This window comes from Micrasema longulum, unplaced genomic scaffold, assembly GCF_059751315.1.
Source record: "Micrasema longulum isolate JH-2025_06_02 unplaced genomic scaffold, ASM5975131v1 h1tg000595l, whole genome shotgun sequence".
NCBI lineage: Eukaryota > Metazoa > Arthropoda > Insecta > Trichoptera > Brachycentridae > Micrasema > Micrasema longulum.
In genome coordinates, this window is record NW_028277791.1 from 217,095 (window position 1) to 244,825 (window position 27,731).

General features: G+C 31.5%; 1 protein-coding gene across 1 annotated transcript in view; it reads right to left on the reverse strand.

The window, feature by feature from the left end:
• The window catches only part of LOC148280314 (neuroendocrine convertase 1-like), an 86,119-nt gene extending 66,804 nt beyond the window's left edge, over positions 1 to 19,315 (reverse strand). The window contains exon 1 of the mRNA XM_088228564.1: positions 18,869 to 19,315. Coding sequence (XP_088084690.1) covers positions 18,869 to 19,078 — 210 coding nt within the window. The 5' untranslated portion in view covers positions 19,079 to 19,315. The remainder of the gene's footprint in view (positions 1 to 18,868) is intronic.
• Between the last annotated feature and the right edge of the window lie 8,416 nt (positions 19,316 to 27,731).

Sequence of the window (27,731 nt, forward strand, 5' to 3'; positions counted from 1 at the left end):
AGCACGCAGAAAAAAGTGTGCAACATATTATGATTAAAAATAAATAAATTTATGCAATGACTCGCAGCTGTCTCCTGCAATCCCCTGGACAAATACTAACATATTTTTACAACAGAATCACTGTCATTTGTGAAATGGGATTACGGGTGAAAGTTTTAAGATAATATTATCTAATAAAATGAGATAATTAAATAACAAAATAAAATAATCTTATGAAGACGTTTAACGAAATCGGTGATTAATTATTTGGTATTTTGTCACAGCTAATTTGACATTTTGATGATTTTTTTTAATGAATAAAATATTAAAAAAAATAAATTAACAGCGTATTTTTGCTTATGAGATCTGTTTAATTTATTAGATTTAATTGTATTTTATTATTAATTTAAAATCACATGTGTTTTGTTATGTTTATATTTCACACTTAAAGATTTTAAAAGATTTATTATTCAAATCTTCCCGCAAACGACCAACAGCGCCACTTACGCCCATTTTTTACAACTATTCCAATCATACCAACCAAAAATAACTTTAATTCTCAGCACTGACAACCTAACAAAAACCTTCTAGAAAGGGCTGCTTTCATCTCCGACAGGAAGTTCGGCAGATCCGGGCCAGCCAGCCAACAGCAAGGACGTTTCTTTAAGAACCGCCCCGGACTCCGCGGATAACCCGTTCCAGCCATGTTGTTAGAAACCGCGTTATCAACGGGCGACGATCTCTATATTTGTCAACAAGCATTATGAAGTTGTGAAGTTTTATATACGACACCGCGTGTGACCGTTTCAACCCGAGCGTCAGTCGGCAGTAAGCGATTCCTCGCGCCCACCTGTCCGCGCCTCGTGACCACGCTGGTCTCCATCCTTCGTAATCTGCCCCATCCGTGTCTCCGAAAGTCCTTGGGAGACTCTGATTTCAACACGGAATTTCTGGCACCCTAGGAACGGTTTCCTTTTGTCCATGCGCTCACTCGGGCCCCAACAACCGCCTCGATAGCCCCGGAGGACTTTAACGAGCTCCTGGAAGAGTTACTTCCCGAGCCAGCCACTTTCCACGTGATGCAGCCTCGACAACATCTCGTCGTCCCGCGTGTTTAACGCGAGGCCGTTTACCGGCCTCGCTTCAGCCAGGCCAGGTCGCCTTGGTCTTCGGGATTCTTCAGACACCCCGTCACGGTGAGATCGTTCCATAATTTCGAGCTAGCTAAACCCTTATTTTTTCTTTAGATCCGAATCAAGCGTGTTGTGGTTATCCTATCCCGCCATTCCTCCTTGTCATATGTAATCTGAGAGTTTTGTAGAACTAAATCTGTTATATTGTAATATTAAATTGGCCCCGAGCCTTGAACAACAAAGCTGTTTTACTTATTTGTGATTCCTGTGGAAGGGTTTGGAGTCATCAAAACCCTTACGATTTAACCTGGATAAGTGTCTTGTACTCTCCGCTGATTCTAGCCGGGCAAAAGCTAAGAGCGGTAATCTCCGTCTTCAAGTAGAAAGTATTATGTAAACTCAGTGGAAGTACTGTACTCTTCCCGCCCGTAACAGTTTACAAATTCACTATCTTTTTTGTTTTTTTTAGGCAGTGCCACGATAAGCCATATTACGTTATAAGGAAAAAATATACATGGTACCCTAAAATAAACATCAAAAATAAAAGTATAAATGGGTAGATTTAAAAATACAATATACAAAATAATTAAATAATATAATCATTAAAATTAACAGAAAATAATACGAAAATATAATTGTAATTTTAATAAAAAACATAGTCTATATACAAAGTAAAATAAGCAAACATCAAAATATAGAAATAGCAAATAAAGATATGTAAGAAAAGTAGATACAATAAATGACTACTTCAATATTTGAGTCTTTATTGTTATTTAAAGCAACTAGTTATATTTTGATCACCCTGCACAAACATAACACCTTCATTTGCTAGAATAACAAAATCTAAACACACACGTGCTCCACACGTCACTCCCTTCCTTTACATTATTGAGCCATGTGTGTAATGTATCAGGAGAAGATAGGGTGAAGGAACAAAATATTACACATGCAGAGCGCCATATGAAGCGCCACACGAAGGGGTATTGCAACCCTCCAGAAATAGACTACGCACACATGCATACGGGAGCGAAAGAGACGCGTGCAACAGTGTTCTCTCTTCTCTATCATGCACGTTAGGCCGGACGCGCTCACCGCGTTTCATTTCTGCTCTCCTAATACTTTTGAATAGGTCACGTGTCTTGTTAAATTCAGTGGAACTGAAATTTTCCGCATTTAGTGGAAACCTCTCATTGGGTGACTTAGAAAGAGAGGTTAAAATACTATATCGCCACAGAGAATATTAGACCTTCGGAATACTTGTTTGAGCGCGGATTTTGCTTTCATAGGCATTGTGATGCCGAAATATCATATAATAACCATAAATAAAATACCCTTTTAATCAATAACTACTGGATTGGTATTGCGTACATTTCGAAACATTTAAAACAGTTCTGTTTCTTTAAAAAAATAAATAGAATTTATATAAATACGGATTGTTGTGGTTTAGAAGAATCCCGCGAAGCATGCGCAAAACATTCAGGTGGAATATTCCGAGTAAAATACCACTGGTGTTTTCTGCGCCCCGGATAACTTAAGGAACTTATTAGAAGCTTAAAGCTTTCATTTCTATTTACTAGAAGCGGCTTTCGACACTTAGAGTAGCTTAAGTGAAATTAAATTTAAATGCTTAAAAGCGTATTAATAAAATGATTTCTGACAAATATTACTTTTTAATTAAATTAAGTTAGTTTTTTGACAATGTTTTGAGTTTGATCAAATTTTTGTAGACAAGAACTGGATTCAACCACCTAGGAAGCTGTTAAAATTAACATATTCATAAACATCAACATATTTATTTATTTAATTTATTTTTTTATTTTGTTCATTAACGCCCAAAAGGCATTTACAAAAAAAAAAAAAGAAATACATGCTAACATACTAAATAATAAACAGAATATACAGAAAACAAATGTGAAATTAGTTAAAAAGGATATGATAAAAAGTTTTACAAAGTAAGAAGAAAAAAACAATAATAACAAAGGTATGCAAGAAAAAACAGTAAGCATATAAACAAAAAATGCAAAGATATAAGCTTATGACATAAATTCTGTAAAGCAAACAATAAATAAAGTGTTACGGTAAGCAAAAAAGACATTTTAAAGTTAAATTAATAAACAAGCAAGCATATATTATCACGAAAAGAATGCGTATTTGCCAACACTACAATTCAATTTGATATAATAGTAAAAAATTAAAAAAACAAGTATAAGGTATATGAAAGAATTGAAGGAATACAGATGTTCAAATATAGGCAGAATGGTGAATGTTGCACAGTGTGTAAAGTGGCCACTTAAACTATCCGATGACAGGTCATAAACCCTGCAGATGCATATAATTCTATATTCCCTTATCTTAAATGTTCTTCATTTCTGTTATATTGACCTAGTTTTCATTAGGGTGATAACTTATATTTGTAAAATGAAAAATTCACTTGCGCAATTAAAAAAGGCCTAAACGATAGTCATTTTCTCATTCGATTCTACATAAAACACTAAAATGAATAATTAAAATACGCTGTACATAATGTTAATCATACACTGCTGTAATAAATAACTTTAAACTTTGTTTGTACTAAGACAAAACTTTAAGACACAATATACTAAAACAAAATTATTTTGAACACTCCAACAGACATTATAAAGTAAAGTAACATTCAACAAAGTGTCAAAATTCGCTTGCGTTGGTTACGTTTACAATCACTGACTCACGAGTGAAGTGTTAAATTCAAATTTATGAGTTTTCAATTTGTTACTAATTACCCATTTTTTCCAAAAAATAATTGTAAATTAGAAATGAAGATTGTACTATGTAATTATTTATAATATTAAATAATAACGTGTAAAAATATTACTTCTTCGTATCTTCTTTGTCATTATTTCCTGGTATCAAAGCTTACGTCATAGGGAGCAAAAGCTTTCGAGGAAAACTTACCGGTATCGTTTAAACCGTATCTATGTATAGACTATGATAGCTGACGGGTATATACACATACATTTATAACTTAGATGTGTTGGTGAGACGGTCGCGGTGGTTAGGCGTCACGACGTAAAGCGTCGTCTACCTACGCTTTTGTATGGGCTCCTGGTAGCCGAAGTCTAAATTTTAGTACTTTTCAGTTCTGAAAAGCTGAAGGATCGTGAAGAAAATCTGTTTAGGAAAATCTCTGTTAAAATGAATTTTGTAAATAAGAGAATTCGTAAATTATGTTTACAATTGACAACATTTTTGAAAAGTGGTTTTATATTCATCGTCATCATTATCATTCCTTTTCCACACCTAATAGTGCATAGGGCACTGCATTGATACACCAATTGCAACGTATCTTAATAATTTTTGTTACAAAAAAATTAAATGATTAGTCTTACGCTTGAGGTACCAGTCCAGGGACTATGAAATATTTTAGTGTGAAGACACCCTTTTAAATAAATATTTCATATCAACCATGTTAGTAATCGAACCCGAGACCTCTTGCTTGGTAGGCAAACACGCTGACCATTATATCACGAGGCCGCGAATAGGTTTTATTTTAGAATTAAATTATTTAATTTTATTAATAACCCTTCTTTTTGTCTGACAGCGTTATAATGTTTACTTGAGAAAATTCTCAAGAAATCGATGAATATATCATTGAATTGAACTCCTATTAAACAAGCGTATAGCTATTACACTACTCTGATTTTTGTGCAAAATATTTACTTATTTGATGAACAAATATTTAAAAATACATACAATACAATTATTTATATTATTTGAAGTTGGATACTCATTCACAAACCGGAAAATAGTATACGTCAAAGAAATGATATTAATGAACAATATTCAATTCCATGTATATGTTATATAAATATAACATATACATTACAAACATATATTCAGTACGTACATATTATTAAAAAACAAAATACATGAAAGATACTTATGTCAAAGTAGTAGGAGAATCGGAAAACTCATTCGGATACATGGAACAGATCAATATCCAGAGCGATATTGTTCAGCATAGCGGTAGCCCTTCCAACAGGCATAACCATAGGCAGATTGGTCCTGTATATCGGAATATGAAACAATCTATCCTGACGCTGTCTTAGGTAATTATCACGAACATACAAACCAATGCTCATCATAATATCAAAATTATCGATCACACCGCGCAACAATCGATAAAAATGTGTAGTCAAATACACATTCCTTCTAGTTTCGAAACTGTTGTAGCCGAGCATATCCTGGAGAAACTCGGTCGGGTAGAGCCAATGATAATACTCGCACTCTCTCATGTAGATATATCTCAGAAACTTGTTTTGGGTTTTCTCTATCATAATACAGTACTTCAGTTCATGTGGCCCCCAAATCATCGAGCCACTGAATATGAGTACAACAACAACAAAAAAATTCCATACATGTGATGTGTATATTAAAAATGGTGTTAATTTTTAAAACTTTCAAAACGTACAATAATTATAATTTCACAGTGATAAATATAACGATACTGCGTCTCTAAAACCAGCTGTCAGTATCAATGACCTACTTAGTGAAGAATTTACAAAGGGGTAGTCGAAGTGTTATGGCTTCCCTACACTCTCAACTTAGGGTGAATGGGGCGGAGCCAAATTCTATTTATTCGAGCTAAATAACCGTTCTTTTTTGTTCCAAAAATATGAGCAAGCCCCAAAGTTATCAATGTCTAAAGATTAAAAATTATCAACAATAGTATTAAAATGTCTTAAGCATGTACATATGGATACCCAAATACACACAAATATACGACAATCTTGATTATGGACGCAGCAATGTGATCCGAAAATATGAAAAATGATGCAGTAAATAACAATTTACTTACACATAAATTTAGTGCTAGTAAAATGAAATAATGTTTTTGAATTTTATTAGTTAGGTAATTGTTAGACATTTACAATAAAAATATTAACACATTTCGTACAAAAAATTGTTTGAATTAGGTTCATAATTTATTACGCAATTACTTTAATTGTCATTATTATTACTATTTTTTTTTTTTTAAAACAAAAAAAATTAAATTTGATTAAATATATATATATACTTATGTTTTGTACCTTTTAAAGAAAAAGATATACAAATTTGTTCCTTTTAAAATTTTATCTGCTTACATTGTTTAATTATTTTTTTATATATAAATATGTTCTTTATACAAAACTGCTGTGTTATTTTATTTTCTTTTATTTAGGAAACAGACAGTACAGTTACAAAGTTTAATATTTTACACAATTAGACTTAACTCCATTAGAGTCCATTAGACCAGTGAAGTTTCCATATTATAAAGCAATTATATGTAAGGTAAATTATGAAAGTATTAAAAAGAGAAGGAAAAAAAGAACATAAATGAAAGTTGTTTAAAAATCGAAATTTAAGTAAAAAAAAGATATTTTAAAGTTTGAAGTTTGTAGTGAGTATTTACAATTAGATTGAATAATATTAAAAATGACGAAAATTTGTAAGAGTAATTAAAAGTTAAGAATTGAAATAAAGAATGAAAAACATGCTCAGATGTAAAAATAAAATAAAATAATAAAAAAAAAATTAAAAGAGGAAAAACATACATATACATATACATATACATATTTTTTTATCATTTTTATTTATAAAGTATTTATGTAAAATATTACTTTTCAATTCAATTTTCAAGTTTTTCACATTTATATTATCTTACATATGTATCTTTTTAAGGTAAAAGCCGTGCGTGCCTTCTATATTAATAAATAAATAAATTATTAATACTTTTTTTTTCATTTTCTATTTATTTTGTATAATTATAAATTGAGTTATCTTTCTCGAAAAACGATTTATAATTTGTTATTTTTAATCTAGTTAATGATGTTTTGGCCCTTTATTACTCTAATTATAGGTTGGGGAAAGTAATGTCGTATTTTTCGCTTTATTTCAATGCTTTATAAAAAGTGTTACAATCATCTGATTTCAATTGAATATACGCCGTTCTGTTAAATAACTTGTTGCCAGCGAGAATCTAACTTTAAAATGCCTTTTTCTTATAAATCCTTGTCCCTATTGGCAAAAACCTCGGACAACCAACATTCACAAGCCTCGATTGAGGTTAAATTTGTACCCCCAAGCGCGATGTCCATAGACAAGAAAAGGTCAATCGGTGCCAGATCAGGACTATAGGGTGAATGCATATAAACTTCCCATCCTAGCTCCTAGAGCTTCTGGCGCGTCATCAAAGATGTGTGCGGCCTAGCGTTGTCCGGATGAAACACGATTCTTCTACCAATTGCTGGTCGTTTCTGTTCGATCGCCAGCTTCAAATGGTCGAGTTGTTCACGATAGAGGGCAGAATTGAGCGTTTTGCCATAGGAATGCAGCTCATAGTAGAGTATTCTCCGCCAATCCCACCAAACACCCTGCAACACCTTCATGGCTGTCAGTCCTGGCGTAGCTACGGTCTGGGCCGCTTCGTTGGCTTTCGACCAAGATCTCTGCCGCTTAGCATTGTCGTAAGTGATTTATTTTTATCACCCGTCACTATCCGCTTCAGAAATGGGTCGATTTTGCTGCGATTCGCAGAGGGAAATTCGGTCTATTAGGTTTTTTGCGTCAGCTCGTGTGGCACCCAAACATCGAGTTTTTTTTTAGACAATATTTGAGTTTGTCCAAATTTTTGTAGACAAAAGACTTGATTTCATCCCCTCGGGAGTCATTAAGATTAACAAATTACAACATGGATGGAAAATACCTTAGAGAAGTAAATATGGAAGTCTAGGCATTTACAGGGCTTATGACCAGTGATAAGCCGGTTTAAGTGGCCACTTTACACACTGGGTAACTTTTATCATTTTGCCGATGTTTGAACATCCACATTTTTTCCAAATTAAGTCCAGTGCATCTCCCAAATCCAGTCCAGTCTAGTTCAGTGCAGTCCGGTGAAATCCAGTATTTTATCTACAAATGTTTGGAAATACTCATAATATTGTTTATCATTAGGGCACTGTTTTGAGTATGTCCAAATGCTTTCAGACCGGCTGGATTTCCTCCCTACGGAGTTATTCACATTTAAATTTGTGACAACAGAGAGGGAAAACAATTTTGAGACAGGAATATTGAAGTATGGGCATTTACAGGGCTTATGATCTGTCATTGCCTGGTTTAAGTAGCCACTTTACACATTGTGTAACATTCTCTGTAGTCACAAATTTAAATTAGGGCACTGCATTGAAAGATTAAAAGCAGCGTATCTCGATATTTTGTTATGCAAAGATAAGGTGGTCAATGATGATCAGATCAATGTTTCTTCACATTACACATCCTGTATTTTCATTCCATTCCCACTATAAGCTAGACAAATAGCGTAGGATTACTCGTGATCCCTGGTATTAGTGAAACAAGGGTGATAGGTGTCAAAGTAATTACATTACTGTAGTCAATACGGAGGACGCAGTATGACGTCACTGTGTGTATATTGGAAACGCAAAAAAAGACGCACGTGCTATGTTAATTGCCAAGAAAATACATTTCTATTTAAGTGCTCATGTATTATTTATATATTTGTTATTATTATTATTCATATTTAGTTATAGAGTATTCATATTTAATTATAGAGCAATCAGCCTTTTGAGCGCTGTTGGCAAAATGTATGGAAGAATACTGATTGAGAGAGTAAGAAAGTTACAAAGGATAGAGTGTGGGATATTCAGAGCGGTTTTATAAATGGAAAAGGATGTATGGATCAAATATTTGCTTTACGAAACATGACAGAGAAATTTCTTGCTAAAAACCAAAAGATTTTCTGTGCATTTGTCGATCTACAGAAAGCGTTTGATAGAGTTGACAGAGAAAATTATGAAAGGTGTTATCGGAGTACGGAGTGCGCGGAAAACTAACACGTGCTATTGCTTCTCTGTATAAAGACAGCACAGCATGTGTTAGGGTAAACGGATCATTCACATCGTGGTTTGACATTCATACAGGAGTGAAGCAGGGATGTGTGATGTCACCATGGCTGTTCAACGTGTATATCGATAACTGCACGAAAGAACTGAAAGGCTTAAGAATGGGAGCAAAAATGGGTGATTTAAATGTCAATTGTCTTTTGTATGCTGACGATGCTGTACTTCTGGCTAACAACAAAGAGGAACTGCAATTCTTGGTAAAAAAGGTCTACGATGTATGCAAGAGAAGCAATTTGCTGATGAATGTCGACAAATCGAATGTGATGGTTTTCAAAAGAAATGAAAGTATGACTAAATGTGAAATCACTGTGAACGGAGTTATACTAAAACAACTAGAGGAATTTGTGTATCTGGGAAGTATGTTCACTAGGATGGAATGACTGAGAAAGATATTGAAAGGAGGGTGAGTGCCGGGAACAGAGTAAACGGTGCACTTAAATCTACCTTGGCAAATAAATGTTTGTCACAAGAGGCAAAATTGGCAGTTCACAACGGAGTCCTGGTCCCGTCCCTGATGTATGGGAGCGAAGTATGGACTTGGAAAAACAGGGATGAAAGTAGGCTGAATGCTGTCGAAATGCGATCTCTCAGGCGAATGTGTGGTAAAACTATGTACGATAGATGCACAAATGTTGAGATCCGTACATTATGTAAGGCTGAGACAAGCATTATCGATAAAATCAAGAAAGGAGCTCTGCGCTGGTTTCGACATGTAGAATGAATGGACAGCGAAAGAACGGCTAAGAATATTTACAATGCGAATTGTTGATGGATGCAGAAATAGAGGAAGACCGAGAAAGACATGGCATGACCAAATCCAACAAATACCTAAAGATGGACATGTCAGAATAATCGGCGCGCGTGCATGAGAAGATGTATGAATGTAGAGGAAACGAGATCTGTATGCAAAGATAGAGTGTTGTGGCGTTCTATCCTCTCTGCCTACCCTTACGGGGAAACGGCGTGATGGTTTGTTTGTTTGTTTGTATTAATATTTATGTTTTAATTTTGATGAAATACTGCAGTGTAAAACCAACTTAAAAACAAATATTTATTTTTGTCTCTCCCGGGAAACAAACCCAGGTCCTAAAGAATGCTAGGCGAACACTATGAGGTGGACTTTTCTCCAGCAAAACTTGGTTTTTTCAGAATTTTAAAGTAGCCATCGAGTCGAGAACACTCATCCAGAATTCTGGTTCTATTTTATACATTTCTTCATCTGTCCGGACACAGACAGCTTCATTTGTACAAAGTTTTTATTGATGAGGATTCGGATATTTTTTTTGGACATATTAATAAGGATTCACACGGTGCTAACCTACAAAATGGATGTTTTTACAAACTGACAAATTTAAACGGGATTACCTTTTGTTTGCGCATAAAATCCAATTTTAAATATTTTTCTTTTAAACCCTTTTTTTCCGAAATCTAACCTAACATAACCCGACCTAACCGATGAAATTGATATTTTTATATTCTGGCTAATTTGAACATGACAAACTTTTGTTTGTAGGTAAAAAGCCAGAGAAATTACGTCATTGGGAGAGTGACAGAAGATAAGAGTCATAACAGTCTGCTTTACAAAATTATGACAGGAATGGTTGACTTTACAGAGCTGCTTGGTTTAATAACAATACATGTGCCAGCCAGGATTTGTAAACGGTACCACCTGTTTCATGTACCAATAAGTAAAACATCGTATGTTAAAAATGCTTTTTTTCGTAGGACTTTTTCAATGTACAATACAAAATTTAAAATTATAGAATACACAAACATCACTCTGTCAGATTTAAAATTTATACTAAAAATGTATTATGTAACTTAGTAGACATTATAATAATAAATATGTACATCTCCCCTCCCCCCCTTATCCTCTCTTTCAATCATTTTTGTCCTTATCCCGCCCAATTTACAGTAACTTAATGTTCTTAAAACAAATATTTTTAAAATCTTTGATTAATGAGTACATGAAAATAACATTTTTATATGGAAAAATTGTATGTATTTATTTGATATGTAATATATTTTCTTTACTAACTTTGTATACTATGTGGAAATCTGTTATTAGTTCTTATATTATATTGAAACATATCATGTCGAATTTAAAATAAAAACAATGCCTCTGATTTTCAATATGCTGAAGTGGATATATGGGTTAATTGAATACCATAATGTAGGACAAATATGTACACACTGGATTGATTTTGACCGTACGTGTGACGGATTGCAAATACGTGAGATTTCCTACTGTTCACGAATTATTTATTAGCATATTACTAAAATTTGCTTTTAGCGGGTAATTATAACAATGAAAATGAAATCAAAAAATTACAACAGGGATAAAGAATACCTTAAATAAGGGAATATGGAAGTCTAGGCATTTACAGGGCTTATGACCTGTCATTGGCTGGTTCAAGTGGCCATTTTACACACTGTATAACATTAACCATTTTGCCTATATTTACACATCCATATTTCTTCAATTCTTCCATTTGTTGATTTAAGTGAAGTTAAAGAGCTGAGACCTTTATTGTTGTGAAGAGATTCATCTGACTGAATTATTTCACATACTAGGCAACGCCTGAATACAATTTTCCAATTTTTCTTCTTGGACCAGTTGGTTTCATTACGATATTTGAGTTTGTTCAAATGTTCGTAGACAAAAGACTGGATTTTACCCCCTTGGGAGTCATTAAGATTAACAAATGAAATTTTTGTAGCCCAACAGCTTTATTTGTTATTTTGCCCTGTGTCTCTTTTTATTTTTTAATACTCTTTTATACTCCTATTATATTAATACTCTTTTGCGATTTTTTGGATCGCATTGCAGAGTATGTTGTAAAATGACACATATCTAAATTGATAAAGTAAAAAGGTAACTGGTGTCAGACCGAACACGGCAAAAGCTCGATATAGGAATCTGGTGTTTTTTAGGCTTTGCCGGTGGTTTGAATGCTGACCAATATTTGTATATTTTCTTTGATATGAATTTTGATTCAATATGATCCGATAGATACCTACCTTTGAAAGAGATAATTGGAATTAATCCATATCATGTGATAACAGAATAAATCGTTTTACCAAAGATTTTTACTTAAATTTTGAATTTATAACTCTTTTAAAGCACGTTTTTAAAAGTTTTACTTTCAAAATACAATAAAAATAATAATAGAATAAAGTAACTTGAATACAGTCCAGCAAAGCTTATATTTCTGGAAGTAAATGCAAAAAGTGTCACTAAGCAACGCCTGAAAATGTTATTTTTTCAATTTCTATACTTCTTCATGGACCAGGTGGATTTATTTTAGTTGCTTAGTATGAAGGTGAAATAATTCAATTAGATGAATCTCACCCATATAAATAAAGGTTTCAGCTCTTTAACTTCACAAACATCAACAGATGAAAGAATTGAAGGAATATAGATGTTCAAATATGGGCAGAATGGTGAATGTTACATAGTGTGTAAAGTGGCCACTTAAAACAGCCATTGACAGGGCGTAGATGCCTAGATTTCTATATTATCCTCTCTTAAATGTTCTTCATCTCTGTTGTAATATGTTAATAAAGCAATTAAGATAAATTCCCAAAAGGTAAACTTCAATATTTTTCTACACACATTTAGATATTCATGAAATATTGTTAAAACATATTGTGTTCATAGATTTTCATCTCTCAAACCGGACGGAAATGTAAGATTGTTAATATAAAAAGTCTGAAAACGCCGAAATGTAATAAACTAATTTGTAAATACAAAACGATGAAAGATGTGACTCGAAAAGGGCGAATATAATTACATTCCTTTTCAATATATTATGTTCCCACGTACAAATTCATATGGGAGAATAATCAATGCCATTACATTTAGAATTTGGTGAAATAATGAGACTTAAATGAGATTTTGGAAATATTCCTTCATTGAAATGTTTTATTTCGATTTATTTCAACAGCGAAGGAAAACATTTTTGAGAAGGGAATACAGGAGTCCAGGCATTTACAGGGCTTACGACCTGTTATTGGCTGGTTTTAGTGGCCACTTTACACACTGTGTAACATTCACCATTTTGCCCATGTTTAAACATCCGCATTTCCTCAACTCTTCCATCTGTTGACTTTTGTGAAGTAAATGAGCTGGGACCTATATCACGTAGGTGAAATTCATCCGGCTGAACCTAATCACCTACTAGGCCAATGACAGGTCATAAACCCTGTAAATGCCTAGACTTCCATATTTCCTTCCCTAAAAGGTTTTCCCTCTCTTTTGAAATAAAATAAAAAATGAAACTCTTTTTTTTTGGACATACTCAAACATTGTTGAGTTATGGAATTATTCATGTTAAAATTTATGACCTGTCAATGGTTGGTTTAAATGCCCAGACTTCCATATTCCCTTCACAATAGTGTTTTGTCCCCCTTTGTTGCAATAAATTAAAATATGAATAACTCCCTAGGGAGGAAATCCAGTCAGTCTGCAAGCATTTGGACATACTCAAACATTGTTGAATTAACTACCTGGTAAAAGGAGTTTGAGTATGTCCAAATGCTTGGTAAAAGAAGAAGTATAAAAATTGGAAAATTGTTTTCAATCGTTGCCTAGTAGGTGATTTGGTTCAGCCGAATGAATCTCACCCACGTTAAAAAGGTTTCAGCTCATTTTTACAAAAGTCAACAGATAGAAGAGTTGAGAAAATATGGATGTTCAAACATGGGCAGAATGGTGAATGTTACACAGTGTGTAAAGTGGCGACATAAACCAGCAATGACAGGTCATAAGCCCTGTAAATGCCTAGACTTTCATATTCCCTTCTCATAAATGTTTTCTCTCTTTGTTGAAATAAATTTAAATATGAATAACTCCCTTGGAAGAAGATCCAGCCAGTCTGCAAGCATTTGGACATACTCAAACTTTGTTTTTTTATTTGGATTTATTTATTTAATAAAATTATTTATTTGACAACGTATTTACAAGACGCGTGGTCTAATTTTTCTTCAGGCACACGTATTCTCCTATTTTGAAGCTGGATTTAGCCACAAATATGATTTTATAGATTCTATTATTATTACGTGTTATTTAGATAATTTAAGTTTTTCATATCGCTTTAAAAAACTTTTATTTGTAAGCCTTTTTATCTTTTTTACCTAGTTAAATACTAGCCACTTCATTTTAGCATTAAATTATTCTCAACTATACTTTGTTATATTTATTTTTAGAACATAAGATTTTCCCACGTTAATGATTATCTTTTATTTGTCATCTTAGATTATATTATGTTTTAAAAACTTTTTTGCTGTTTTTTTTTTTACATTTTATTTACACAAAATTATTAAGTTTTGATTTAATTTTTTATTTAATTTATTTTAATTTTTTCCATGATTAACTATGATTAAAAATAAAATAATGTAACCTCACCGGGTGCCCGTGCCGAGGACACTAAACAATTTACTTTTTTTTTTAATATTGTATTTTTTAGAATAGAAAAAGAAGACTTAATAGACAGAGATAATTATCAAAATGATCAGACAGTTTCAAACACTACGTATTTATGTTCATAATTAATTCATGTACATCTGTTTTATTTATATTACAAAACGCACAATGAAAGAACAAAAAAATAACATTACCTTTACATTTGTGGAGCAGTTGATTCAATATTGGTTTGGGTGAATGAGACAATCCATTTTACTTCTACCTAGCTCCACTATCCATATTCTATTATATTTCATAGTATGACGTACATAATTAATTGATCACTGCTGTGGTTATTTCTGTATAAAAATTGTTCTTAAATGTTCTTTAAACTGTTTTTCTTCTTCTTCTTATGGTTCCTCTCCCCGATGGAGGTTGGAAATCATCATTGCGATTCTTACTTTATTGGCAGCTGCCCTGAACAAGGACTGAGTACTGCAATGGAATCAGTCACGCAAGTGTTTAAGCCAAGAGATGCGCCTTCTACCTGCATTGCGTCTCCCTTCAATCCTTCCCTGTAGAATGACTTGTAAAATTTTATATTTTTCGCCTCTCATCACATGCCCAAAGTACTCAAGTTTTCTTTTCTTTATGGTCTTCAGTACCTCTTTATCTTTTTCCATTCGTCGGAGAACATCATCGTTTCGGACTCTATCCACCCAGAAGATTTTTAATATCCTCATGTAGCACCACATTTCAAAGGCTTCGATCTTTTTTGAAGTGTTTTGGGTGAGTGTCCACGTTTCGACGCCGTAAAAAGGACTGAGAAGACGTAACATCGAGTAATGTGCATTCGGAGGTCTAAATTAAAGTCTCTACTGCAAAGAAGGTCACGCATCCTGAAAAAGCAGTCTCGCGCCACCTCTATTCTGACTTTGATCTCTTGCGAGTGATCCCATTTATCATTCAGCCAGCATCCTAAATATTTATATTGATGAACTTGCTCAATAAACTGCGCTCCAAGTTTTAAAGTCATTGGGAAAGTTTGTGGCTTTTTCCGAATAACCATACATTTAGTCTTTTTATTTTATTTATTGGGGATATCAACAGTAATACATGTAACAAAAATATAACAAATAAAATATACAGAGAATAAAACCAATGACAGATATCCACAGAAATACATTAAATACACGTACAATACATACTAGTGTGTTTGTGTGAGTGTAAGTGAAAGAGAGGGTGGGTGAGTGGGTGTTATATTGGGATGAGGGTGTCAAGTGTCGAAAATATAAATATATATAAAATATTAAGAATTAGAGATTAAATTTAATAAAATAAAATAAAATAAGATAAAATAAGACTTTATTATTGAAACTAAGTATAAGACAAAAAAGTATGTTTTAAGACGCGCATTTTAAATGTTATTTTTTTACAATCAAATGGATCAATAAAGAGAAAGTTCAAATTATATTCACTAGCAAAACGTATAAGTGGAGAGTTCTGGGCATAGTTTTTTTTTGACTGCGAAACGCTCCCACTTGTTATTCAATGATGCTCCCGCTTACACACACCTGAACACTTACTCCCACACAAATACAAACAATCACACCTCTACGCTTACTCTCATTAAAATACACACAAAAACACCACACATGTATGATTTTTATTTAGAAACGTCGCTGGGCTGTCTTAAAACCGTTTCTTTTTTATGTTATCATAACATTGTCAACTATTTGTTTCTGTAAAATAAATCAATAAATTAGGGCACCAATGCAATCTCCAATGAACTCCTCACTGCAGATAGGGAAATTGGTGAGACTGCGAAAATAGCTTAAAAGGCAAAAAATCATTCATTTTTCATGACCACACCATTGGATAGTTTTAGATGTACCTATTTACTATCTTTATTAGTATTTTTACGTTGTGTAAACAAGATAAAGATTATCATTTAAATCCTATCCAAATCTAGAAGCCCTTAGGACGGAGCGATAACCAATACAGGAACTAGAAGTTGTATCTGAAAATTCTGTTTCATTCAGAATAATATTACTAAACAATATTTATTGCTATTCACTGAGATTTTAATGGCCATATTACTAAATAACGTAAACCCATTCCTTAAATAAACCCCCATTTAAAAAAAATACAAAATATATTTATATTTTATTTATTTAACACTTTGTATACACATACAATTTATGTAAATATCAGGGCGGGTATATTGCCTTGAGGCAATTTCTTCCTACCTACCCAAACCGTTCAGTTCGATAAAATTACAAGTGCTTGGACATATTCTAGGTAATTATGCAGAACCTTTAAATATTTATATTTATAATTTCTCTGTTCGTGTGATGTCACCGTACATCTCCTAAACGGCTTAACCGATTTACGTGCAGTTTTCAGAGAATTATAGATCTTTGCGCTGTGCGTGTTCGTAGATATCAAAATTTTCAATCGAATATGTAAAAAAAAAATTAGGAGCATAAATGTTTTATTCATCGATCTACCAGGGTTGTATTCAAGGAGAATGCATTTGCAAAAAAATGGAAAGATGTTTGTTTTTTGCATATAAAAAAAGTTTGTTTTTGAATGTTTACAAACAGCATTTGTTTTTTGTGGATCTCAATCAGATTCTTTCCTAAAATTCCTTGTAACGTCTACCCATTTGTTTTTTTTTATTAATGGATTTTTGGTTACACTCAACTAATATTAAGTTCAATACATTTTTAATAATCGTATTCTTACATAAGTACACCCCGTTGTTGGTGAAACGACTGGAGTTTGACGTTTGCCAAAAAAATGCCATATTTGGAAAAAAAAAAAAATTATGTTTTGGAATTCATCCATAAACAAGTACCTAGGTAACTACTTAAATGAAATATTTTTTTATTATCAATATTAAGTTTTAGAATTTAATCACAAACAAGTAGTTAGGTACCTACTTATTAATGAAAAGACTTTTTCCAAGCTAATAGCAGGGAAGCCAACATTCGGGCAGGACAACGTCTGACGGGTCCGCTAGTTTAATATAATACTATTTTTTTTAAATTAACAAAAAAAAAACACACTTTGCTATCAAGAGAGGAGTGGAGAGATGATAAAAGGAATGAAGAAGGAGAAAGGAACAACTCAAATAATTAATTGTATTTTTGTATATCTTCAGCTTTTTTTATTTTATTTCCAATGATACTGTTATTTTCTACCATAATCGTAACTTGAAAAAAAAACAACATAATGGAGACACATTTCAATAGTTTAGCTGACTAGATGAGATTAAATAAATTAAGTCTGAATGTTAAAAAAACATCGTTTATGATTTTTGGGAACAAACAGAACTTAAATATCAATATTTCTCTCGGAACTGGCCATATTGAAAAGACCAGTGTTATTAAATACTCGGGACTATTTATTGACTCTAAAATTTCATGAAGCAGCCAATTTGAACGTTCAAATTCAAAAATATCACCCGTAACGCATTGCATAGATTTCGTGGCTTGCTTCCTCATTCCGTTTTGTTTTTAGTCTACTACGCTATGATACATTCCCACCTATCCTATCTATCATGTATATGGAGTTTTGCCAGCAAAAATTAGATCTCGGAAGTACAAGTTCTTCGGAACAGAGCTCTGAGAAACATTCTTGAACTGAAATGGGATTCCCACGTCAAAGATATCTACCGACCGACAAAAATACTTCCTTTCAAGGTGATGCCACTGCATGATATATCCAATACTATTTTGAATATCATAAAGTTTTTTGTCCCCACATTTGGCCATGATATTTACAATTACAAAACGCGTTACTCAGGGAATCTTCATGTGTCTAAGTTTCGCTCAACAAAGTTCGGCAGTAGGTCCAAGGAAAATATTGGCCATTAAGAATATAATAAACTGCCCGATGAGCTAAAACACGAAAAAGTGAATAAAAATCCAGAAGTGTCGCAATTAAAAAATATTTCTTAAATCTTTTTGATAGTAATTATTATTAATGTAATTCATATAGATATATGGTGTAAAGCATTGTGTTTTATGTTTCTCATACAATATTTTTTTTTTCTATTTCGTATGTATTAATATGTATGAAATTATGTATTGTCAAAAAATGTTTTTTTTTAAGTACGGTCCCAAATGAGTTTCTCTAATAACTCCTGGGAGTAAGGTTTTATTTTTTGCGTTATATGTTTTATTAATAATAAAAATAATAAAATTAAATTTAAAAAAAGTATAAATAATATGTAAGTATTAATTATATAATACAAAAAATATCCACGTGCATACGCGATAAGACTTTATAAGAATATTCTAGTTGGCCAAATACAAAAATTATAACTGTTTAGAAATCTACACAAAAAAAGTCTAAACATACGTATTATCTTTCTGTTTAAAAATAAATTATATTTGTTTGATTTTTCTTACCCTTCCGCCATAAATGCACCCTGATTCAAGGGCTAAAAGTTGCGCCACCTGTTCTCCGCCTCCGACCCTTACAATCCACTCATCTGTGAAGTCTTCTGCATCTTCTGTCCCACTGTGGTGCGCGTAATATTCACTGCTCACCCCTTTGGGGAAACCCAAACAGGTTACAATCACACAAACAACTAAGAATAACACACTTGGATTCGTCATATTTACAACATATGAAAATAAAAATATAAAACACACTTTAATTACACACAATACGCTTTTCAATAATTTTTAACTGCTTGTCTTAATACAGTTAATAAAATAACTCGTTGGATATACGAGTGTATTTTTTCAGTAATATGTCAAAATTGTATGTTTATTTAATGTTAACTTTGTACTAAAAAAACAGGGAATACATTTTGCGTGAGCACCCTCCAACACGAGGAGATAAATCAAAGTAAGGTTGCAATTAAAGTGATCTGATATTTAAATGTCCAACTCTACATTGTCACTCTCTTGTACCTCATTAGAGGCATTTCTGTCAAAACACCGTATGGTGCAAAATGTATTTTCTATTTTTCATTTAGAAATCAGATAACACATATAGTACAAAAATGGATCATAAAAATCCTTTCTAAAAATCCCTTGAGGTATTTAACGGAAAATCTATTCGCCGAATTAAAGGAATTGAATGTAGGACAATTGTTTGTGAGCGGCCTACCGGTTAAATTTTTATGAGGTCAAAAGAATCCAACAAAATATAAACACTCGTTCAGCAACAAAAATCAACTGTATTGTCCCATTTGTATCAACCGCCTTTGGTAAAAAGCGTTATAATGTAATTGCGTCAAAAATATTTAACGATATAATGCCAAATATAAACGACTCACAATAAGAATAAGTGTACATATAAATAGTGGAGCGAATGAGTTTTTTTGAAAAATATATGAAAATTAATAAACGTATTACTTTATATAATTGGTACACATATTTTTATAATAATAAATATTCTACAAATCACAATTTATGACACCAAAGCAATTATACGCTAAAACAATACTCACAGTTTCAAAACCTATTCTTACTCAAATGAAAGACATAACCCCTAAAATACATAACATACAAGTAATATAATCACTAGATCCGTAACACAAATACAACTAAAACAAATACAAACTTGTACCACTTTTGGAGAAAGGAATTTTAGGTATTATTCAATTAAAATCTTTAACCTACTTTCACTATCTATTAAAACAATTATTAACGAGAAAATGTTCAAAAAGGCTAAAAAAATGTATTGTGAGGCTAGGTAGAAGTAAAATGGATTGTCTCATTCGCCCAAACCAATATTGAATTAACTGCTCCATAAATGTAAAGCTTATGTTTTGTTTTTGTTCTTTCATTGTGCGTTTTGTAATAAAAAACATATAGATGTACATAAATTAATTATAAACTTAAATACGTAGTGTTCAAAACTGTCTGAACATTTTGTTAAATATCTTTGTTTATAAGTTAGTCTTCTTTGTTTATTCTCAAATGTAAAATATATAAAAAATATAATATTGTTAAGTGTTGAGGTAACATTATTTTTATTGTTAATCATGGTTCATAATGAAAAAATAGGAATAAATAAATAAAAATAAAATATTTTGCTGTATAACATTACTTTATTATTTTTGTTTATTTTAAATAAGACTATAAACTAGACAAAATTGGCTACTTTAAAATAGAGCTGCCTGTGTTTATAACAAAGTTGATGAAAAAACGTATTTAAAAAAAAATATTTTTTTTTTTTTTCCAATATTTGATTTTTTCCAAATGTTTGTAGACAAAATACTGGATTTCACCCCCTCTGGAGTCTTTCACAGAATAGGAAACGCCTGAAAAATATTCAAATTTTTAAACTTCTTAGACCAGTATGTGAAAGAATTCAGTCAGTTGAATCTCTTCACAACAATAAAGGTTTCAGCTCTTTAACTTCACTACAATCAACAAATGGAAGTATTAAAGAAATAAAGTTGTTTTTTGATAATCATTGTTCAATAAGTCCACTCATATTCACTAAACATACATACAATACTCACACTCCCATACACATATAACACACACCTTCACAAAATATATATGTACTCACCCTCACTTACATGTACATATGTACAATAATAGCACTGATACACTAAAACAAGTACGTAGCATAAATATTAAGTGTCTCTTGTAACTCTTTATATCATGTACTTTATAAAATTGTTATATTTTCCTCAGTCCCGGAATGAGTTCTAATAACTCCTGGGAGTATAATGTATATGCATTGTATGATTATATTAAATAAAAAAAAAATAAAAAAATAAAAAATTATTATTTAAATTTATTTCAACAGAGAGTGAAAACATTTTTGAGAAGGGGATATGGAAGTCTAGGCATTTACAGGGCTTATGACCTGTCATTGGCTGGTTTAAGTGGCCACTTAACACACTTAGTGTTGCCTAGTAGGTGATTTGGTTCAGCCGGATGAATCTCACCCACGTGATAAAGGTTTCAGCTCAATTACTTCACAAAAGTTAACAGATGGAAGAGTTGAGGAAATGTGGATGTTCAAACATGGGTAGAATGGTGAATGTTACACAGTGTGTAAAGTGGCCACTCAAACCAGCCAATGACTTCCAAATTACCTTCTCAAAAATGTTTTCCCTCTCTGGTGAAATAAATTTAATTATGAATAACCCCCTAGGGAGGAAGTCCAGCCAGTCTGCAAGCATTTGGACATACTTAAACATTGTTAAATATTGTTATGTTGTAGTAAAAGTTATCCTCATAATGTAATTGAGACACATTTTATATATATATTTCTACACACATATTGAAACCATTGTATACATTCTAGAATGTTTTATGTTTTTGTGAGAAAAATTAAATAATATTAAAATAAAATAAAACAAATTTATTTTCTTATTTTAACTAAATGGAGCTACAATGCACTGGTAGATAGATGTGTTCAATATATCGATGGACGTATCGGTACGCACGAGCTTTTATCAGCCTAGAGTGGGGACAAAATAAAGGAGAGAGAAAGAGAGAAAAAAGAGAATTGGCAAGCTTTCGATCCCCCTTTCTCCCAAAGGAGACAAAATAAATCAAACAAAAATTAATTAAAAGCGAGACATTTCGATAAATAAAAATAATTGATTTTTAATCCCTGTAAGTTATTTAAAGATACCAAAAGAAAGTCTTTCACCAAAATTAATTTGGATTTTACTGATCGACGCGACGGTGACGGCTATAAATAATAAAAAAATATAAAATTCATTGCCATCGAGAGAAAAAAAAATGATATGGAAAAATGGAGGCTTAAGTATTTATTGGTAAGTTTAAGTGCCCACTTTACACACTGTGTAACATTTACCATTCCATGCAACGTGCCAATTAAATGATAGTAAGCATTGTAATTGCCTATACTTCCATATTCTCCTGTCTAAAATGTTTTCTCTGTATGTTGTGTATGCAATAAATTTCAAACTTATTTTTTCCTAAGGAAAAAAGATCCAGCCTGTCTACAAACATTTGGATTTATTCAAAATTTTCCGTAACTTCGCAACACCAGCTAGGGTGCCGCAACCCTGTTCAAAAAGAATATCCAAATGGAATTTTCGCGTCGGTACCTTTTCCATTTTATAAAATTACCTATCATATTTGTATCAAACACATTATCTATATAATTGTTTGGTTGGAAAAAATTGCCATTTGGCAATAAGCTCGCCAATGTACAAACGACATTATGTACAGAAGTTAAATAAATAAATTATCTGAGCCCACATTCCTCATTATTTGACATGTATAACATAACGTACTCCCAATTTACATTTTAATATTACATAAATAACATCTGTTTTTTTAATTGGGAGTTACCTCCCAATTAAAAAAACAGATGTTACTTTTAATTAATTTTATTTTTTTATTATTTTATGTACCTATCTTTTGGTATATATTTATGTATTTTTTTAGTACAAAACTTTTACCAATCTTTTTTTTTTGACCAATCTGTTTTTTGGATGGCTGGAAGATTTTGCTTTTAGCAAAAAGTCCGCCAAAGTACTTATTCTTCGTACTTGCAGTTTAAAATAATAAATAAATTTTAAATACAGATAAAGGCGGCCTCCGTGGTGTAGTAGACGCTTGACTCACACACGGAAGGTTCCGAGTTCGATTCCCTGTGAGAACACAAAAATTAAAAATGTGATTTTTCTCAAGCCTGGGTGTTCTGTGATGTAGTTCACCTCTGTAATTTGGCCTCCTGAACAGTTGTGGTACGAAAATAAATAAATAAAAAATAAATAAATAATTAACATATATATTTATATATATATATATATAAATATATATATATGTATATAAAAGCTGGCTTTTTCCTTAAGGTATTTTTTCCTTGCCTACCCAAACCGATTATTTTGAGAAAATTGCAGGTACATGGACATATCTTCTCGAATCTTAAAATTTTATTCAAAATTTGAAACAAAATTTTTGTGATAGGTTTTAAATGCATGTCGTGTTGGTTTTATATTTTTGTGCAACAACTATGGTGAAGGTGTATAGTGAGTTTTGCATGTTGATTTAATTGGCGTCCTGACGAAGAGACAGGTACGTCTCTAAACCGGTAGACATAGAAAAGTCGGTAAGTGGTTATACACAAATATTTAATAACATTTAGTTATTTTATGTTATGTATAATTTTTATGTGACAACATTTACAATAACAATATTATGTGGAAGCCTCTCATTGAACTTTATGATATGTATTTATAATATAATATAATTGTATCTTATAAATGTCTATTGGCTTTCCAATGAAATGAAATAAAATAAAATAAAATAAAATAAAATAAAAAAAATAAAATAAAATAAAAAATAAAAATAAAAAAATAATAAAATAAAACAAAAATAAAATGAAAAATATTTCTGAGTTTGCAACGGTCGGTCCGTTAGTTATTACTGAATAAATAAAACATGAATTATTCTAAAACAAGACAAGGATAGTCGATACTTATCAATCAGGGCCCGTATTCAAAGAGAAAGTCAACATTTATCTTCAATTCTATCCACAAAATAAAATTAGGTTTTGTCTATGAAAAATAGAATTAGTATACAATTTCATTTCAAAACATGTTCAGTAACAGGTTATCGAAGATATCTCAAATTTTCATATAAATTTACACATTTTCGTACATAAATATCTATTTTGCTTTATTAACATATAACAACAGAGATGAAGAACATTTAAGAGAAAGTAATATAGAAGTCCAGGCATCTACAGGGTTTATGACCTGTCAATGGCTGGCTTAAGTGGCCACTTTACAAACTGTGTAACATTTACATTTTCCTTCGATTCTTTCATCTGTTGATGTTTGTAAAGTTAAAGAGCTGAAACCTATATTTATGCGGGTGAGATTCATATAATAAAATTATTTTACCCACATACTAGGTAACGCCTGAAAATGTTATTTTTTTCAATTTCTATACTTCTTCATGGACCAGGTGGATTTATCAACAATATTTTGAGTTTGTCAATTAATATAAACAGTTAATATAAACAGCTCCCCAGGGAGTCGAATCCAGTCCTTGTCTACAAAAATTTGGACAAACTCAAAATATTATTTTGCTTTACACTGTTTATTTACTTTGAACATATTTTTCATTGAATCTTTTTATTGATTTTAACTTTAATTTAATCTAAAAACAGCTTTAATTTAATCTAAAAGTATTTTTTTTCCGCGTATAATATTATTTTACTCGAAATGGAAAAAATATTTTATTGATAACCTTAGCCTGTAATGTTTATTTTATACATAATTGTACATACTTTCACATCAATTGTTGTGTAAAAATTCAAAAGAAATATGAAAAAAAAATCTTAAACCTTCATACATCAATAAAACGAGAAAGGACTTTCAAGAGACTAAAATTATATTCTGATATATGAAACATATTCCTCAGCTTCCTGTCTAGTCTTTTTAGCAATCCATTTATGGACTCGAGCTTTGAAAATATTGTTTTTCATTTTGTTCACCAATATGTCTTTGTTGTCAGAAAAGTGTAATGCCTTTGTCCGTAATTTTTTTCTTTTCTTTGGGAGCTGAAGTATTGTTTTTTGTCTTTGCCTAGTGTCGTGAATTTGTTGTCCGTCATTATGTCTGTCAGGATTTTGATGGAAATGTCTTACAATTGTCTTTATGTATATTTGTCTCATGTCTAGTACTGGAAATTCTGTAAAATTTTGTAAATATAATATAATATGGAACTTTGCGACGTAGAATGAAGTCTAATTTTGTTTACTACAAAACTATGTAATTGTACTGAATGTTTTCTGATAAAAGAAAAAAAAATACCATGTCGATGTGTACCAATGAAGATAGCGTTTATAATTGCGACCCAGGACTGAAATGATACTATTAACGACCGGAGTAAGCCGAATAAAAGATTCTGAAAACTTTTACAAAAGATATTTCAAATATTATCGCTCACAATAGAATACGAATTCAAAAGACAAATTATATTGTTTAATTAATGTAATCTGTAAGGGTTTATAAAACAACTTTCTTGTAAAAATAATAATTAGGGATGAAACTGAAAGTAGTTTTCTGGATACCGGATATCCGGCAAGCCCCTAAGCCGGATAGCCAGATATCCGGCTCATTGTTCAATAAAACAATAACAGCACCCCGGTACTCGAATTTCTCTCATAGTTAAAAACAAAAAAAATTTATACCCGTAAAATAAAAAGCTGTTAAAATAATATCATGACATTTTTATTAATCACTTGTCGGTCTGTGAGTTGCATATCACTATGGTTTATAAGTTTATTCATGAAATAGTTTTTTTGGGTACCTAGTGATAGTTTCCTTTTTTATATTTTTAATATTTAAAGCACAGACATTATAGAACAGTATTACCCAATATAGGATGATTTTTTTAATATTTTTTTTATATATACGACTTTTTTTTATAATTTAATAATAAACTAGTTTCGGCAAAACGCAATGCCTTCTTCTGACTTAAATAGTTTATTTACATATTATTTTTATTTTATTTTTTATACGCCTCCACTCGTTTGCGAGTGATTTTGGCTCTTAGAAACAAGAATAAGAAATTTAAAGAATATACGCTTCAGTGAACGACAAAAAAAGCCCATACCCACGAAAAAATATAATATAATGTGAGGTAGTTAAAATCAGTATGAAAGAGTTATGTGACAATAAAATATTATTACCGTCTAAATTAAACGTAAACATAAAATGAAATTTAGTGCCAAAAGTAAAGAGGGACATTCAATTAGACTTATTATTTAAATTTTGCAATTAATATTTGACAAATTCAAATATTTTTATTATTTGTCCTTAAGAATTTAGTCAGAAGTAAATAAGTATCCAAATCATTCTGGGCGAGTAAAAATTTAACGTTAAGAGGGAACGTATTATATTATTCACAAATATTTTGAAGGAATTCGCTTCTTTTGTAGAGGGGACAGTCAAAAAACAGATGATCTAATGTCTCATCATCATTTTCACAAAGACACATTGCCGAAGTAAAGACACCTATTCTCGATAAATGCGAGGCAACGAGACAATGTCCTATTCTCATTCTTGATATTAAAGAGATGTTTAATTTTGATTGCTTTTCGATTTCAAACCATGGTGTAATGGGGATGGAGCATTGAATACTCTGATAAAAGAACCCAGTTGAGGAATTCTGCCAGAAAATTGTCCACTCAGATCTGGTATTATTAATTATAGTTGGTACACAATCATCAGTAGGATGACTAAAGGAGTGAGGGATGCTTCCATGAAGGCATGCTTCCTTTGCTAGGTGATCAACTCTTTCATTTCCATAAATTCCGATATGCGAAGGGATCCAACATAAGGTCACCTTGAAATTTCTCTCTATTTACATATTAAACATGTGAAATTATACCTTTGTACATTTTGCTTTGACTGTCTAACTAGTGTTATTTATCCCGTTCTAAGCCAGTCAAAAAAGTATATATAAAGCAGTAATCAATACATAGAATCAAAAATAAAGGTAATAGTTAAAATAAAGTGAAAAATATAGTAAAATAAATGGTAAAACAAACAGTAAAAAATCTAGCAAAAAACATTGCAAATTTTGTTTGAAAATTAAGTAAAATACAGAGTTAAAACAAAATACACAGTAAGAGACATAGTAAAACACATATTTAAAAACCCAGTGAAATCCGCAGTAAAAATAAAACACAAACTAAGAGACATTGTAGGCGACATATGAAAATATATATGTATATATAGCAAAAAAGTCCTTTAAAAATACATAGCAAAATACGTTGTAAAAAATAAAAAACAAAGTAAAAATCAAAGTAAAAGATATTATAAAATAATGTATGCATATGAAATTAAAAAAAACATACTAAATAAAATAAACAGAGTAAAAAGTAATACAGATTTTCTTAAATTCAGTCAACAAAAAAATAAAAATATATAACAATTCAAACAAGAACATATGTTGGCCATCTAACAGCCAACCCCTCAGGCTCTGCGACAAATAATTTCTCTGAGGAATGTAGTCAGTAACTTCTTTAGCTTATGACTCTTACAACATTTCCATGATTCTGGCATTGTTAAGTACTGATTTTACATTTGCTATACTAGCAATTATATAAGACTGCAAATATTCCGTTCTTTCCCAAATCCTTCTAATTTCAAAACTCGTGTGCTTCTACCGTCCCTTGAGCAAGTCACATGTGAAAAGTTGCGTCTCTGATAAATCTGTATCATATACTGCGTCAGCATATTCGTACAAAGTGAAATTTAGTGTTAAATAAACAGCTAAATTATACAGTACACCATCATATATA